Source organism: Oncorhynchus nerka, linkage group LG10 (assembly GCF_034236695.1).
Source record: "Oncorhynchus nerka isolate Pitt River linkage group LG10, Oner_Uvic_2.0, whole genome shotgun sequence".
In the NCBI taxonomy this organism is placed as follows: domain Eukaryota; kingdom Metazoa; phylum Chordata; class Actinopteri; order Salmoniformes; family Salmonidae; genus Oncorhynchus; species Oncorhynchus nerka.
The window spans coordinates 76,311,626-76,325,698 of record NC_088405.1 but is presented as its reverse complement, the minus strand read 5'-3'; the positions used below and the strand labels follow the sequence as shown (position 1 = coordinate 76,325,698).

The 14,073-nt window shown below is 40.4% G+C and overlaps 2 protein-coding genes across 3 annotated transcripts in view; one reads left to right on the top strand and one right to left on the bottom strand.

Moving 5' to 3' along the window:
• Positions 1 to 8,419, bottom strand: LOC115136009 (vacuolar protein sorting-associated protein 26B-like). The gene is made up of 6 exons (XM_029671328.2): positions 7,950 to 8,419; positions 6,244 to 6,400; positions 5,410 to 5,574; positions 3,917 to 4,092; positions 3,505 to 3,647; positions 1 to 2,471 (listed from the first exon to the last, which is right to left on the bottom strand). Exons 1-6 carry the CDS (start codon positions 8,170 to 8,172, stop codon positions 2,331 to 2,333), a joined length of 1,005 nt encoding a protein of 334 aa, XP_029527188.1. The 5' UTR covers positions 8,173 to 8,419; the 3' UTR covers positions 1 to 2,330.
• A 624-nt stretch (positions 8,420 to 9,043) lies between these two features.
• ncapd3 (non-SMC condensin II complex, subunit D3) overlaps positions 9,044 to 14,073 on the top strand; it is a 35,590-nt gene continuing 30,560 nt past the window's right edge. The window contains exons 1-2 of one of the 2 annotated variants that reach the window (XM_065023752.1): positions 9,044 to 9,149; positions 13,561 to 13,727. In XM_065023752.1, the coding sequence (XP_064879824.1) occupies positions 9,098 to 9,149; positions 13,561 to 13,727 (219 nt within the window). In that variant the 5' untranslated portion in view covers positions 9,044 to 9,097. The remainder of the gene's footprint in view (positions 9,150 to 13,560; positions 13,728 to 14,073) is intronic. The other variant, XM_029671326.2, reaches the window with a different exon arrangement.

Below are 14,073 nucleotides of genomic sequence, written 5' to 3'. Positions count from 1 at the left end.
GACATTTTTTGCATTTATTTTTATTTGCAGACTGTAGTTTTAAAGGTTTGTATGATATCTTTATGTTGATATATTTATGTTTGATTTATGTACCTTTCTTTTGAGTCATTTTGAATTAAATCAATCATTTTCTAATACGTTTAAGAACCTTTGTTTAGCATTAATAAAGCATAACATGGCTATATGGGCTTTATACTAATGCGACTCTATGCAGCCAATAACAATATACGCGACAGGTATAATGCCAGGAACCTTTTGTGGATTTGACAGCTCTAACCCAGTTCCACCCCCAACACCGTCAAAACAACAGCTATGTGGGAGTCGGCTAGTTCAATCTGAATTAATCTAGCCCAAAGTCTAGTTAAAGGCCATAATACAGTGTCTTCGGCAAGTATTCAGATCCCTTCACTTTTCCAGATTTTGTTACGTTAAAGCCTTATTCTAAAATTGAATAGATAGTTTTTTCCCCTCATCAATCTATACACAATAGTGCATAATGACAAAGCAAAAACTGTTTTTTAGAAATGTTTGCAAAATTTATTTGCTCTGACACAAATGTATTTACTTTTGACACATTCTCTGTTTCTTCATATTATTTCCAATCAAAATTACACTGAGCCCTACAGTGAAGGCACAATTTACGAGGACTTCAGTGCATTCACACCGGAAGTCATGTGCCTGGTGTAAAATGGTTGGAGATGACAGGAAAAACAAGCTGTGAGGTTGTTTCTAGAATTTAACTAGAGCCATTAAGCAATTAACCCTTAGGCAGAAAGTTATCCAATGCTGGCAATGTCTTCTAGGTACTTTTCAAACCAATTACTGACAGAAAACAGACTGATTTCACATAATTTGGATCTAGTGCAAATAAAAATGAATGGTTTAAATTTCTTATTTCTGGTTCATAGGTTGGAAAGTTTACACCAAAATCTTTCACATTAATTAGCAGCAGTGGCAGTGGGTAAGTTAGTTTTGAGTGGGTGGAGACTTCAGTAGGAGCATTGGAATGGTCTAAAATGAGAAGAACCGACATGATATACTGATGGTTTCTCGGAACTGATGGCTTCTACGGTAAGATGGAGTACATTTTATCTCAGCCTAACCCTTTTCCTAACCTTAACCTAATTATCCTAACATGCTACATGAATTATCCTAACCTGCTACTTTAATTCTCCTAACCTGCTACTTTAATTCTCCTAACCTGCTACGTTAATTCTTCTTACCTGCCATGTTAATTATCCTAACCTGCTACATTAATTCTCCATCAAGCCACAACCGTGAAAGCCATTAGTTCCAAAAAACTATCAGTGTCACCACACTTGGGCCATGCAAAACGAACTTGGCCAATGTTAATGGACATAAGCCACCTAGCTTACATTTCTAACAGATAGATGAACCCAGAACATATATAATGCTACTAAAAGATCAAATACATAAAAAAAGATTATGTTAAAAATAAAACATTGCTGTTTACATCTACTGATAATGACACAATGATGGAATGGAATGCAATGCTGATTGTTGATGTCTGACAATTGAAACTTAATTTTCCCAAAATGTTCCCTATTTGCATGACATTTCGTATGATAAAAAAACATTTAGCATATTCTCTGATTCTAAAGTCACATTTATACCTGGCACTAACATGTGTCCAGTGTCCACATACAGTGGACGGATGAGACACACATTTTTGTGTCGACGGAACAGACCTTGATCAGATAGTGATTTGATAATCTTGATCGGATTACAACCACATGTTAATGCAAGGTGTAAACAGGACTTAAGAGGTATTGCATGTCCATTGAGTCCAACTGCCAAAGAAGTATTCATTAAGAGATGCCTAAAGGAAGCTATGTCAACAGCAGCTGTTTTCACCATTGTTTCGAGTTAAGAAATCACTATTTCAAAGAAAATAAAAAAGCATATTATGCTAATCAATATGGCAGAAAAACCTGGCTAAAAGTTAATTAAATATACCATGAGGATGCCTTATTTCTTAAAACATTAAATTTGTCATCCCTTTTCAACTGCAGTTGTTGTAGAAAGTGCCATCAGTGTTTGTGGTGAGATGGCGATGTTGAAATGGGTGAGGGTAGAAATATATGCCTAAGATGGCTGATGTTCACATATTGAACATCAACACACACATGCTCTCATTCAAAGATGCTCTGACAAACACACACACATTCATAGATGCAGTGAAAAAACACATACATTCTTTTTCACATTCATAGATTCACAGACATGTACACTACATCGCACACACAATGTACATGCACACAGACACACACACCTGTACAAAGCGATGGAGTGTAGGCTATTCTGGAGTTTTACTGTTCCTGTTCCTTAGCCTGGGCCTGAGCAAGGGCTTTCTCTGCACTGGATGAGCCCTCGAAGCGTTGTGAGGCGATGGCTGCTTGGTGGGACATGCTCTTTTTCACTATGTCCCCCTTCCTCCACAGAGTGATCTCCTAGAACAAGGCAATAAAACAGAATGAAACAGGGAGAGACTACGGCCTTGTCTCAGGATGGTAAGTTGGTGGTTGAAGATATCCCTCTAGTGGTGTGGGGGCTGTGCTTTGGCAAAGTGGGTGGGGTTATATCCTGCCTGTTTGGCCCTGTCCGGGGGTATCATCGGATGGGGCCACAGTGTCTCCTGACCCCTCCTGTCTCAGCCTCCAGTATTTATGCTGCAGTAGTTTGTGTCGGGGGGCTAGGGTCAGTGTGTTATATCTGGAGAATTTCTCCTGTCTTATCCGGTGTCCTGTGTGAATTTTAGGATGCTCTCTCTAATTCTTTCTTTCTCTCTCTCTCTTGGAGGACCTGAGCCCTAGGACCATGCCTCAGGACTACCTGGCATGATGACTCCTAGTTGTCCCCAGTCCACCTGGCCGTGCTGCTGCTCCAGTTTCAACTGTTCTGCCTGTGGCTATGGAACCCTGACCTGTTCACTGTGATTACTATTATTTGACCATGCTGGTCATTTATGAACATTTGAACATCTTGGCCATGTTGTTATAATCTCCACCCGGCACAGCCAGAAGAGGACTGGCCACCCCTCATAGCCTGGTTCCTCTCTAGGTTCTAGCCTTTCTAGGGAGTTTTTCCTAGCCACCGTGCCACCTTCTACACCTGCATTGCTTGTTGTTTGGGGATTTAGGCTGGGTTTCTGTACAGCACTTTGATATATCAGCTGATGTAAGGGCTATATAAATACATTTGATTTGATGTACACCTCATGTTACAATTTGCTATTGTGTGATACAGGTATGATAGGATCTCTATTTGATGTCCTTTACATCCCAATACAAATAAATGTTTTGTTACAGCCTACTGTTACACAGCACCCATACACAGAGTTGAAATGAACAATGTGCTGACCTTGACCCTTGACATGAACCACCAATTAGTCACCAATCAGATCAAATAGAACAACAGCAGCTACCTGCCTGCCATTCTATCTCTATTGTGTGTTTACTGTTTCTACTGTGTATCTGCATGTACCTGCTGTTTGAAGTAACGCCTCTCCTCCTCGTCTATGAGCACCAGGTTGAGGTAGTACCGCACAGAGTACTTCTTGTTGATGTCCCTCATTGTAGGAGTCATCTCATAGCCAGCCAGAAATAGTCGGATAGGGATGGACTCCCCTGAAAGACAAAGCCATACTATTAAAGTGATAGTTCACTGTAAAATATCTGTTTTTTGTCAGACGTTTTCAATCCAAGTCCCATGCCCAACGTTTGTGTAAATCCAGCATGGAGGCTGGTAAAAGGAGAATCCGCAGGATGTGCTCATTGTAATGGATCTAAAGTTAACGGAAAACTATCAAACATACAGTTCCATTCCAGCCATTAGAATGAGCCCTTCCTCTGGTTTCTCCTTCCACCAGCCTCCACTGGTTGTCGGTGCCACTTACCTCTCACTGGTGCTCCGTCCATAATCTCATACTTGGCTATGGTATCATTCTCATGGTACACATTTGGGCCCGTGCCTGTCGTTTCTCGCTTGATGATGTCAATCTCCATGTGTCTGATCTTGAGCCGTACCAAGAGGAAGTAAATCTTTCCCACGATTACATCTTTTAGGTGGTATCTGCATTAAAGGGACAGTTCACAGTTAAAGGGACTGTTTTAATGGCATATTTAGGTTATGGTTTCCTTACCTTGAAAGCAGTCTATGGACAAGGAGAGACCGAAATCCACACTTTGGTTTTGATTAACTATCCACTTCCATCCAATGCTAATAAATAGTAATGACAGAAGTTGTCATAACAAGTAATTGACAATGTTTCACTCGCCTCAAACTGATCCGTGTTTAATTTGCGACATAAGCTACGTCAAATGGCCTATTACATTCAGATGTTTTTTCCTCAAAAATCATACGATACAGCACTATAGCACTATCAACAAGGCCATAATTTTGTGCCACAAAGAGGGATTCAGTAAAATTGAAATTGGTTCAGAACAGGGAAGCACGGCTGGCCCTTGGATGTACACAGAGAGCTAACATAAATATATATATATTTATATATATTTTATTTAACCTTTATTTAACTAGGCAAGTCAGTTAAGAACAAATTCTTATTTACAATGACAGCCTACCCGGCCAAACCAGGATGACGCTGGGCCAATTGTGCGCCGCCCTATGGGACTCCCAATCACGGCCGGATGTGATACAGCCTGGATTCGAACCAGGGACTGTAGTGACGCTTCTTGCACTGAGATGCAGTGCCTTAGACCACTTGCGAGCCCCCAAAAAATATTTATGTTGAATGCACCGAGCTGTCTGTTTGAACTACTTGCGCACAGCTCGAACACCCATGCATACCCCACAAGACATGCCACAAGAGGTCTCTTCACAGTCCCCAAGTCCAGAACAGACTATGGGAGGCACACAGTACTACATAGAGCCATGACTACATGGAACTCTATTCCACATCAAGTAACTGATGCAAGCAGTAAAATTAGATATAAAAAACATAAAAATACTCCTTATGGAACAGCCGGGACTGTGAAGCAACACAAACATAGGCACAGACACATGCATACACACACACACGTTAACATACGCACACACGTACACTGGGATTTTGTATTGTAGATATGTGGTAGTGGTGGAGTAGGGGCCTGAGGGCACACAGTGTGTTGTGAAATCTGTGAATGTATAGTAATGTTTGTAAAATTGTATAACTGCCTTCATTTTGCTGGACCCCAGGAAGAGTAGCTGCTGCCTTGGTAGCAGCTAATGGGGATCCATAATAAATACAAATATAAACATGCTATTAGCGTAGGAGTTTAGGGAAGTTGAACCAGGGAGACTTAAGTTTGACTTCACTAATGCTCTGCTATCTCATCATTCAAAAACATGATTTTCCCCCAAATATGATAAACCATGGTAACAGAGTCATACTTGGACTTGTTGTACTCAAACTCGATGTGTAGACAGTCTTCGATTCCCACTTCCATCTTGATCGACGAGTTGAGTTCTGGGTATGTGCTGAGCGTGTGCACGACAATGTCCATCTCTTTACTGATGTCGTTCAGTCTCCGGCTTACCGTTGCCCTCAGAAAGTAGCTGAAATATAAAAGAGAAGAGGCAGAAAATCAACTCATCTACTTAATGGGTATAAATGCATGATGCACAAAGAACAATTCAGAAAGTCTCCAATAGGAGTCACATTCTACCCATAAAAACCACAAATAGTTGGTGAGACACAGTAGAAATCAGGTGAAGTCTGTGCTTTGATATAACTGTATTTGCATTTCACTCTACAGACAAATGATACTCTCATGTTAACATATTTGACATATGTACAGAAGTTAAGCTACTGTAGATATACATTGTACTGGAGACATCGGAAATGGCAATTCTCTATTTTCAGATTCTATTATTTCTGTTTCTATTTCCTTGTTTTGCCAAGGCAACAATTCTGTTTTGTTGACTGCAGAACTCTTTAAATGGCACTCTAGAGGTCCATTCTTTTGGACAAAGGCATTTTTATCACAGACAATCAGCTTTACAATGCTTATTACATTTAACTAAATGGCCTAGAATCACATGCAATCCATTGACAATTCCCCATTACCAAAGAGAACAACTAGAATGCACTATTATTAGGTGAATGAAATAACAGTGAAATCGCATTTAGTGATGGAACTCAAATTGTGTGTGAGGGTAATTGATTTTGACCTATAATGTTGTACAAATGGTTCATGCATGGATTGTTGCCAGATACTTGCTTACCGTAATTTGACATTCTGGCCTGTGTAGGACTCGTATGGTTTCTCCACATGTGTAAACTCAAAGTCAAAGGTCTGGGACTGCGTTAGCTCTCCCGGTCTGGCCAAGTCTTTAACCAGAGACACAAACTCATGGTGGTTCCCCCTGTCGTAGTACAGCTCTGACAAGAGAGAAATAGTTGTTAGACTCACCAGTTTTCAATGGTGACAAATAATCTAGAAGAGTTTACAGATTACTTTCTATCCCTTTAAAAGGCATTACATGTAGTGTAAATAGATTAAAGGATAATGCAACAAATGACAACTGGTTACTGCATCTTACAACTGTGTAATAATGTTTATTACAATGTAACTATAAAGGACCTATGCTATAGGCCACATTTATGTTCAAGTGTAACTGACAGGTGAAACAGAGCGCTAAGAACCTTGGCGTGATCCTGGACAACACCCTGTCGTTCTCAACTAACATCAAGGCGGTGGCCCGTTCTTGTAGGTTCATGCTCTACAACATCCGCAGAGTACGACCCTGCCTCACACAGGAAGCAGCGCAGGTCCTAATCCAGGCACTTGTCATCTCCCGTCTGGATTACTGCAACTCGCTGTTGGCTGGGCTCCCTGCCTGTGCCATTAAACCCCTACAACTCATCCAGAACGCCGCAGCCCGTCTGGTGTTCAACCTTCCCAAGTTCTCTCACGTCACCCCGCTCCTCCGCTCTCTCCACTGGCTTCCAGTTGAAGCTCGCATCCGCTACAAGACCATGGTGCTTGCCTACGGAGCTGTGAGGGGAACGGCACCTCAGTACCTCCAGGCTCTGATCAGGCCCTACACCCAAACAAGGGCACTGCGTTCATCCACCTCTGGCCTGCTCGCCTCCCTACCACTGAGGAAGTACAGTTCCTGCGCAGCCCAGTCAAAACTGTTCGCTGCTCTGGCCCCCCAATGGTGGAACAAACTCCCTCACGACGCCAGGACAGCGGAGTCAATCACCACCTTCCGGAGACACCTGAAACCCCACCTCTTTCAGGAATACCTAGGATAGGATAAAGTAATCCTTCTCACCCCCCTTAAAATATTTAGATGCACTATTGTAAAGTGGCTGTTCCACTGGATGTCTTAAGGTGAACGCACCAATTTGTAAGTCGCTCTGGATAAGAGCGTCTGCTAAATGACTTAAATGTAAATGTAAATTAAATTAGTATCATGATTCTCACACATCTCTGAACTTCTGACAGGGCAGATAACTAATCTACTGTAGGAGAGTCTATGTGGCACAATAGTGCTTCTGTTTATCACTTATATCACAGCCAACCACAGGGCACTACGTTTTAACCCGTGCCCATGCAGCGAATAGACTAATGAGCATGGCATGGCTTAATACGTTCACTCATCGACTAAAACGTTGCATATCAATTGTAACATACTCAAAGCAAACTAAAGGCCAGCTGGTGATAACATATTTATCTCTCAACGGGTAACACACGTGGCACATACATGCATGTCATATGACTTGGGTCATCGAGCTACAGTTGCAACATTGATCAATCAATCAACACAGATAGTTAATTTAATCAGCTTGACAATTCATTAGGATGACAACATCACGAATAGAGACTTCTTAATTGAAGAAAATTCATGTTTTGCGCCATGGATAACTGTGTAGCTTATTAAGTTATTTTGGCAGTGACAACCTTGCTGTGTCACAGACTTACCAATCTGCCCAATAAACTCCATTTTGATGCCTTGATGCTCGAGTCTTTTCCCTGGATTCTTAAGTGTTACGTTGACGTTTCCAGATACTGTCTCACCATCATATAACAGAAAATATTTGTCCTTTTTCCCATCCTCAGTCTTATGTTCAACTTTCTTTCTTGTCTCAGCGTCTTTCAAAACTATATCGATTTCTGCACTTTGACCAAAACTAAAGAAACTCATCACTGGACCTTGTTTCGGAGCCTATGCCTTTTTCAACAAGCCTTTGTAGATGTTGCATGTACAACAAAACTCTTACGTTACTGTATTCCAAATGCTTCTTACGCGTGATTTCCTCCGGAATTTAGATTGTGCTGTCTGTCCTATGATACGAAACTAATTGGAGCGATTGTTGAATGTTTCCAATTACAGCAGTATTGCAATGCCCACTGTAGCGTTTCCTTGTTAAATGCGCATGCGTGTAACTGCAGGCTTGGGATCAGTGTAATGTGCATTGAATGCAGATATTCTACAGATAGAAATGGCCAAATCATTTTGGATAGCTATAGCCAACTTCACACTGACACCATATCAGATCACAGAGAAATATTGCAATTTTGAAGTGTTAATTTTTCATTTAAATTATTGTGATTTTCCTGACCCCCTTGCTCAATGAATGCATTTCTTATCCAGTATAGCTAGAAGAAAGGAACCACCTACGTCAAGAAAAATAATTATATTCTAGATGTGGCAAAATAAAACAATATATAAGCAACAAGGCCCTAGGGGCTGTGGTATATGGCCAAAATACCACGGCTAAGGGCTGTTCTTAAGCACGACACAATGCAGAGTGCATGTATACAGCCCTTAGCTGTGGTATATTGCCCATATACCACTAACCCCAGAGGTGCCTTATTGCTATTATGAACTGGTTACCAACATAATTAGAGAAGAAAAAAATATTGTTTTGTTATATCCGTACCACGGCTGTCAGCCAATCAGTATTCAGGGCTCCCAACCACCCGGTTTATAAAAACATATTTGTCAACCAAAGCTGTCGGCGTCAGATTCTGCGCAATTTCGACGCAACATTTCTGGCGTAAATATAACCGACGATTACGTAAATCAAGGGCGCGGCTGTAGAGTTGGCGGGTTTATTCAAAGAAAGATGGAGTTAATACATGCGCTAGATTTTCTAAATTTGAAAGACGTCTCCGGAGGTAAGTCCTAATTTGAAAGGATATGTGTATTTAAGTAGTACGGAAATAACAATTGGCCTGCTTATGTTATTGATATTTTAACGAATTTGTCGTGCCAAGTTGCAAAAGAACCGATGCTATATCTAGCTAGCGTGAACGCCTGACGTGGCGTGTTATGCCTGTTTTGATTTGCTAGTTTTTTGCTAGCCAGCTAGCTACTGTTAGGTACTAATATGTTGTCACCAACTTCAGTGATGTGAACTTATCTAAAACTTTACCAATACTATTGTGGCAGGTTTTTATCGACTTAGCTAGCTAACGTCACATTTTATTGTTATAAAATGTAACTGTGGTCATGCAGTTAAGTTGCCAACTTCACCTGAACATTCTAGAACGTAGGAACAAATGGCAAATTTCGCTGTACTTAACAAAGAAATAGTCAGGGTTTAGCTAATAATTATCTCACATTTACCTACAACAATGACTTGACAAAGTATCATCATGACGTAGGCGTAAGAATCGATGTTTGGAATACAGTAACGTTACAGGCTGACTACACCGCTCGCGTGCGTTGCAAAATAAATGTGGAAATCTATGTTATTCGATTATTGCAAGCGTCGAGTTGCTAAGGGCTAAAATAGAAATCAGTTCTATTTCTGACGCAGATCGTGCTGCAAGTCCTGCCTCCCACCTCCTCGTTGGTTTATAGAAGCAGGTACTCCCGTGCCATCTCCTCATTGGTTATACCCACGTGGGTGACAAAGACAAACAAGGTCAGGTAATGCACCTAATTTTGAGAGTTGCCAATTGTAATATAATGTCGAGAAGAAAAAGCCTGGAAGGAAGAGAGATGACTAGAAACGATTCGGTTGACCGTTTTATGTGTGGATTAATTGGTGGCGTAGAGGACCTTGTGCATTTCATGTAAAATAACAACTCAATATTTTTATCACAGGACAAATTAGTTAGCAACCGCAAGCTAGCTAAATATGACAAATTAGCTAGCAAGTAGAGGTCGACAGATTTCATTGGAATGGCCCATTTTTAATTGGGGACGATTTCAGGTTTTCATAACAATTGGTAACCAGCATTTCTGGACACCAATTATGGCCGATTACATGGCACTCCACGAGGAGACTGCGTGGCAGGCTGACTACCTGTTACGTGAGTGCAGGAAGGAGCCATGGAAAGTTGCTAGTTATGATTAAACGTATCTTATAAAACACAATCAGTCTTCACATAATCACTAGTTAACTACACATGGTTGATGATATTACTAGTTTATCTAGCTTGTCCTGCGTTGCATATAATCGATGCGGTGCCTGTTAATTTATCATTGAATCACAGCCTACTTCGCCAAACAGGTAATGATTTAACAAGCGCATTCGTGAAAAAACCACTGTTGCACCAATGTGTACCTAACCATAAACATCAATGCCTTTCTTAAAATAAATACACAAGTATATATTTTTAAACCTGCATATTTAGTTCATAATGCCTGGTAACATTAATTTATTTTAACTAGGGAAGTTTTTTTAACCTTTATTTTACTAGGCATGTCAGTTAAGAACAAATTCTTATTTTCAATGACTGCCTAGGAACAGTGGGTTAACTGCCTGTTCATTCTGTGCAAGCAGAGTTGGGTATATGCAGCAGTTTGGGCTGCCTGGCTCGTTGCGAACTGAAGACAATTTCTTCCTAACAAAGACCAAAATTAATTTACCAGGATTTTACATAATTATGACATAACATTGAAGGTTGTGCAATGTAACTGCGATATTTAGACTTAGGGATGCCACCCGAACTGTTCCGTATTTCACTGAGAATAAATGTTTTGTTTTCGAAATGATAGTGTCCAGATATGACCATATTAATGACCTAAGGCTTGTCTTTGTGTGTTATTATATTATAATTAAGTCTGATTTGATATAGCAGTCTGACTGAGCGGTGGAAGGCAGCAGCAGGCTCGTAAGCATTCATTCAAACAGCACTTTCCTGCATTTGCCAGCAGCTCTTTGCTGTGCTTCAAGCATTGCGCTGTTTATTTACTTCAAGCCTATCAACTCCCGAAATTAGGCTGGCAATACTATAGTGCCTTTAATTAAGAACATCCAATAGTCAAAGGTATGTGAAATACAAATGGTATAGAGAAATATTCCTATAATAACTAAAACCTAAAACTTCTTACCTGGGAATATTGAAGACTCATGTTGAATGGAACCACCAACTTTCATATGTTCTGAGCAAGGAACTTAAACATTAGCTTTTTAACATGGCAAATATTGCACTTCTACTTTCTTCTCCACCACTTTGTTTTTGCATTATTTAAACCAAATTGAACATGTTTATTTATTTGATACTAAATAGATTGTATTGATGTATTATATTAAGTTAAAATAAGTTAATTCAGTATTGTTGTAATTGTCATTATTACATATATATATATATATTACACACTAAAAAATAAATGGAACACTTAAACAACACAATGTAACTCTAAGTCAATCACACTTCTGTGAAATCAAACTGTCCACTTAGGAAATAACACTGAATGACAATACATTTCACATGCTGTTGTGCAAATGGAATAGACAACAGGTGGAAATGATTAGCAAGACACCCCCAATAAAGGAGTGGTTCTGCAGGTGGTGACTACAGACCACTTCTCAGTTCCTATGCTTCCTGACTGATGAATTAAATATTCTTATTAAATTTTTCTTTACATAGTTGAATGTGCTCACCACAAAATCACACAAAAATGATCGATGGAAATCAAATTTCATGCGGTCATGCTGAAGGATGTTGCAGGCAGCAGAACGTTCTCCACGGCGTCTCCAGACTCTGTCACACGTGCTCAGTGTGAACCTGCTTTCATCTGTGAAGAGCACAGGGCGCCAGTGGCGAATTTGCCAATCTTGGTGTTCTATGCCAAACGTCCTGCACGGTGTTGGGCTGTAAGCACAACCCCCACATGTGGACGTCGGGCCCTCATTCCACCCTCATGGAGTCTGTTTCTGACCGTTTGAGCAGACACATGCACATTTGTGGCCTGCAGGAGGTCATTTTGCAGGGCTCTGGCAGTGCTCCTCCTTGCAGATAGGCGGAGGTAGCGGTCCTGCTGCTGGGTTGTTGCCCTCCTACAGCCTCCTCCACGTCTCCTGATGTACTGGCCTGTCTCCTGGTAGCGCCTCCATGCTCTGGACACTACGCTGACAGACACAGCAAACCTTCTTGCCACAGCTCGCATTGATGTGCCATCCTGGATGAGCTGCACTACCTGAGCCACTTGTGTGGGTTGTAGACTCCGTCTCATGCTACCACTAGAGTGAAAGCACCGCCAGCATTCAAAAGTGACCAAAACATCAGCCAGGAAGCATAGGAACTGAGAAGTGGTCACCACCTGTAGAACCACTCCTTTATTGGGGGTGTCTTGCTAATTGCCTATTTCCACCTGTTGTCTATGCCATTTGCACAACAGCATGTGAAATTTGTCACTCAGTGTTGCTTCCTAAGTGGACAGTTGATTTCACTGAAGTGTGATTGACTTGGAGTTACATTGTGTTGTTTAAGTGTTCCCTTTATTTTTTTGGGCAGTGTATATAAATATTTTTTTAGGGTTTGGGTAATATAATGAATTTGAAATTATTTACACTTTTTATACTTAAGTATATTTAAAACCAAATATTTTATGACTTGCTCAAGTAGTATTTTTACTGTCTGACTTTTACATTTTCTATTAAGGTATCTTTACTTTTACTCAAGTATGACAATTTAGGTACTTTTTCCGCCACTGCATCCTATGATCTATGGACTGTACATGATACAGACCTCTTGGTGTCATCATTACTCATTATTAGAGGTCGACCGATTATGATTTTTCGATACCGATTATTGGAGGACCAAAAAGGCCAATAACGATTAATTGGCCAATTTTTATTTTATTTTTTATACATGTATTTGTAATAATGACAATTACAACAATACTGAAGTTCCTATGTGAGTATTCCTACAATACTGAATACCATTGTTCTGGCAATTCTCACATAGGAACTTCAATCTTCAATCGGGGCGGCAGCGTAGCCTAGTGGTTAGAGCGTTGGACTAGTAACCGGAAGGTTGCGAGTTCAAACCCCCGAGCTGACAAGGTACAAATCTGTCGTTCTGCCCCTGAACAGGCAGTTAACCCACTGTTCCCAGGCCGTCATTGAAAATAAGAATGTGTTCTTAACTGACTTGCCTGGTTAAATAAAGGTAAAATTAAATTAAATTAAAATCTGAGATGCCAAAAATATTTTCTGCTCCAGCTGGCAAGGAATTGACCTATGATAGCTAGCTGATTTATTATCATGTCAAGTCAGTCTTTCATTCATTGTTCAGAGTTTGGGATCAAGTAAGGAGTTGAAACTAATATTCATTGGTGTTTTTTGTGCAGGTTGGGTTGATGCTGTGTGGGATTTTGAATTCACTGAAACTGAACCACTGGATGCTGCCATTGTCATAAAAAATGGATCCAAGGAATTCAAAACGTTGTACAGTCACCTGCTACCCTATATGACTGACACTGAGGTGTCCCCTTTAGATACTGATGGCGCATCACAGGTAAGAACTGTTTTAGTAAAGAGTTTAGCTTGAAAATTGCATGATCTTTTCTGTTTGGCTGTCCTTAACCTCAAGTATTTGTAGCATACCCTTTTTAAAGCTGGAATTGTAATGTTGAAACTGCCAGGTCCGTTTAGGATATTACAATAACAAAGAAGTTAATGCAACCAACACTGACACATCATTGCACATGTGAAAGAACATCAGAATATGTACCACATTTGCGCTACTGCCACATGCATATAGGGGAAACACTGAATAATTTACAGATGGGTTTGACTAGAAAGTTGGGAACCTTTCTGTTACAGAGAAGCAATCCATAGAATGTACTCTGATTTATCATTCC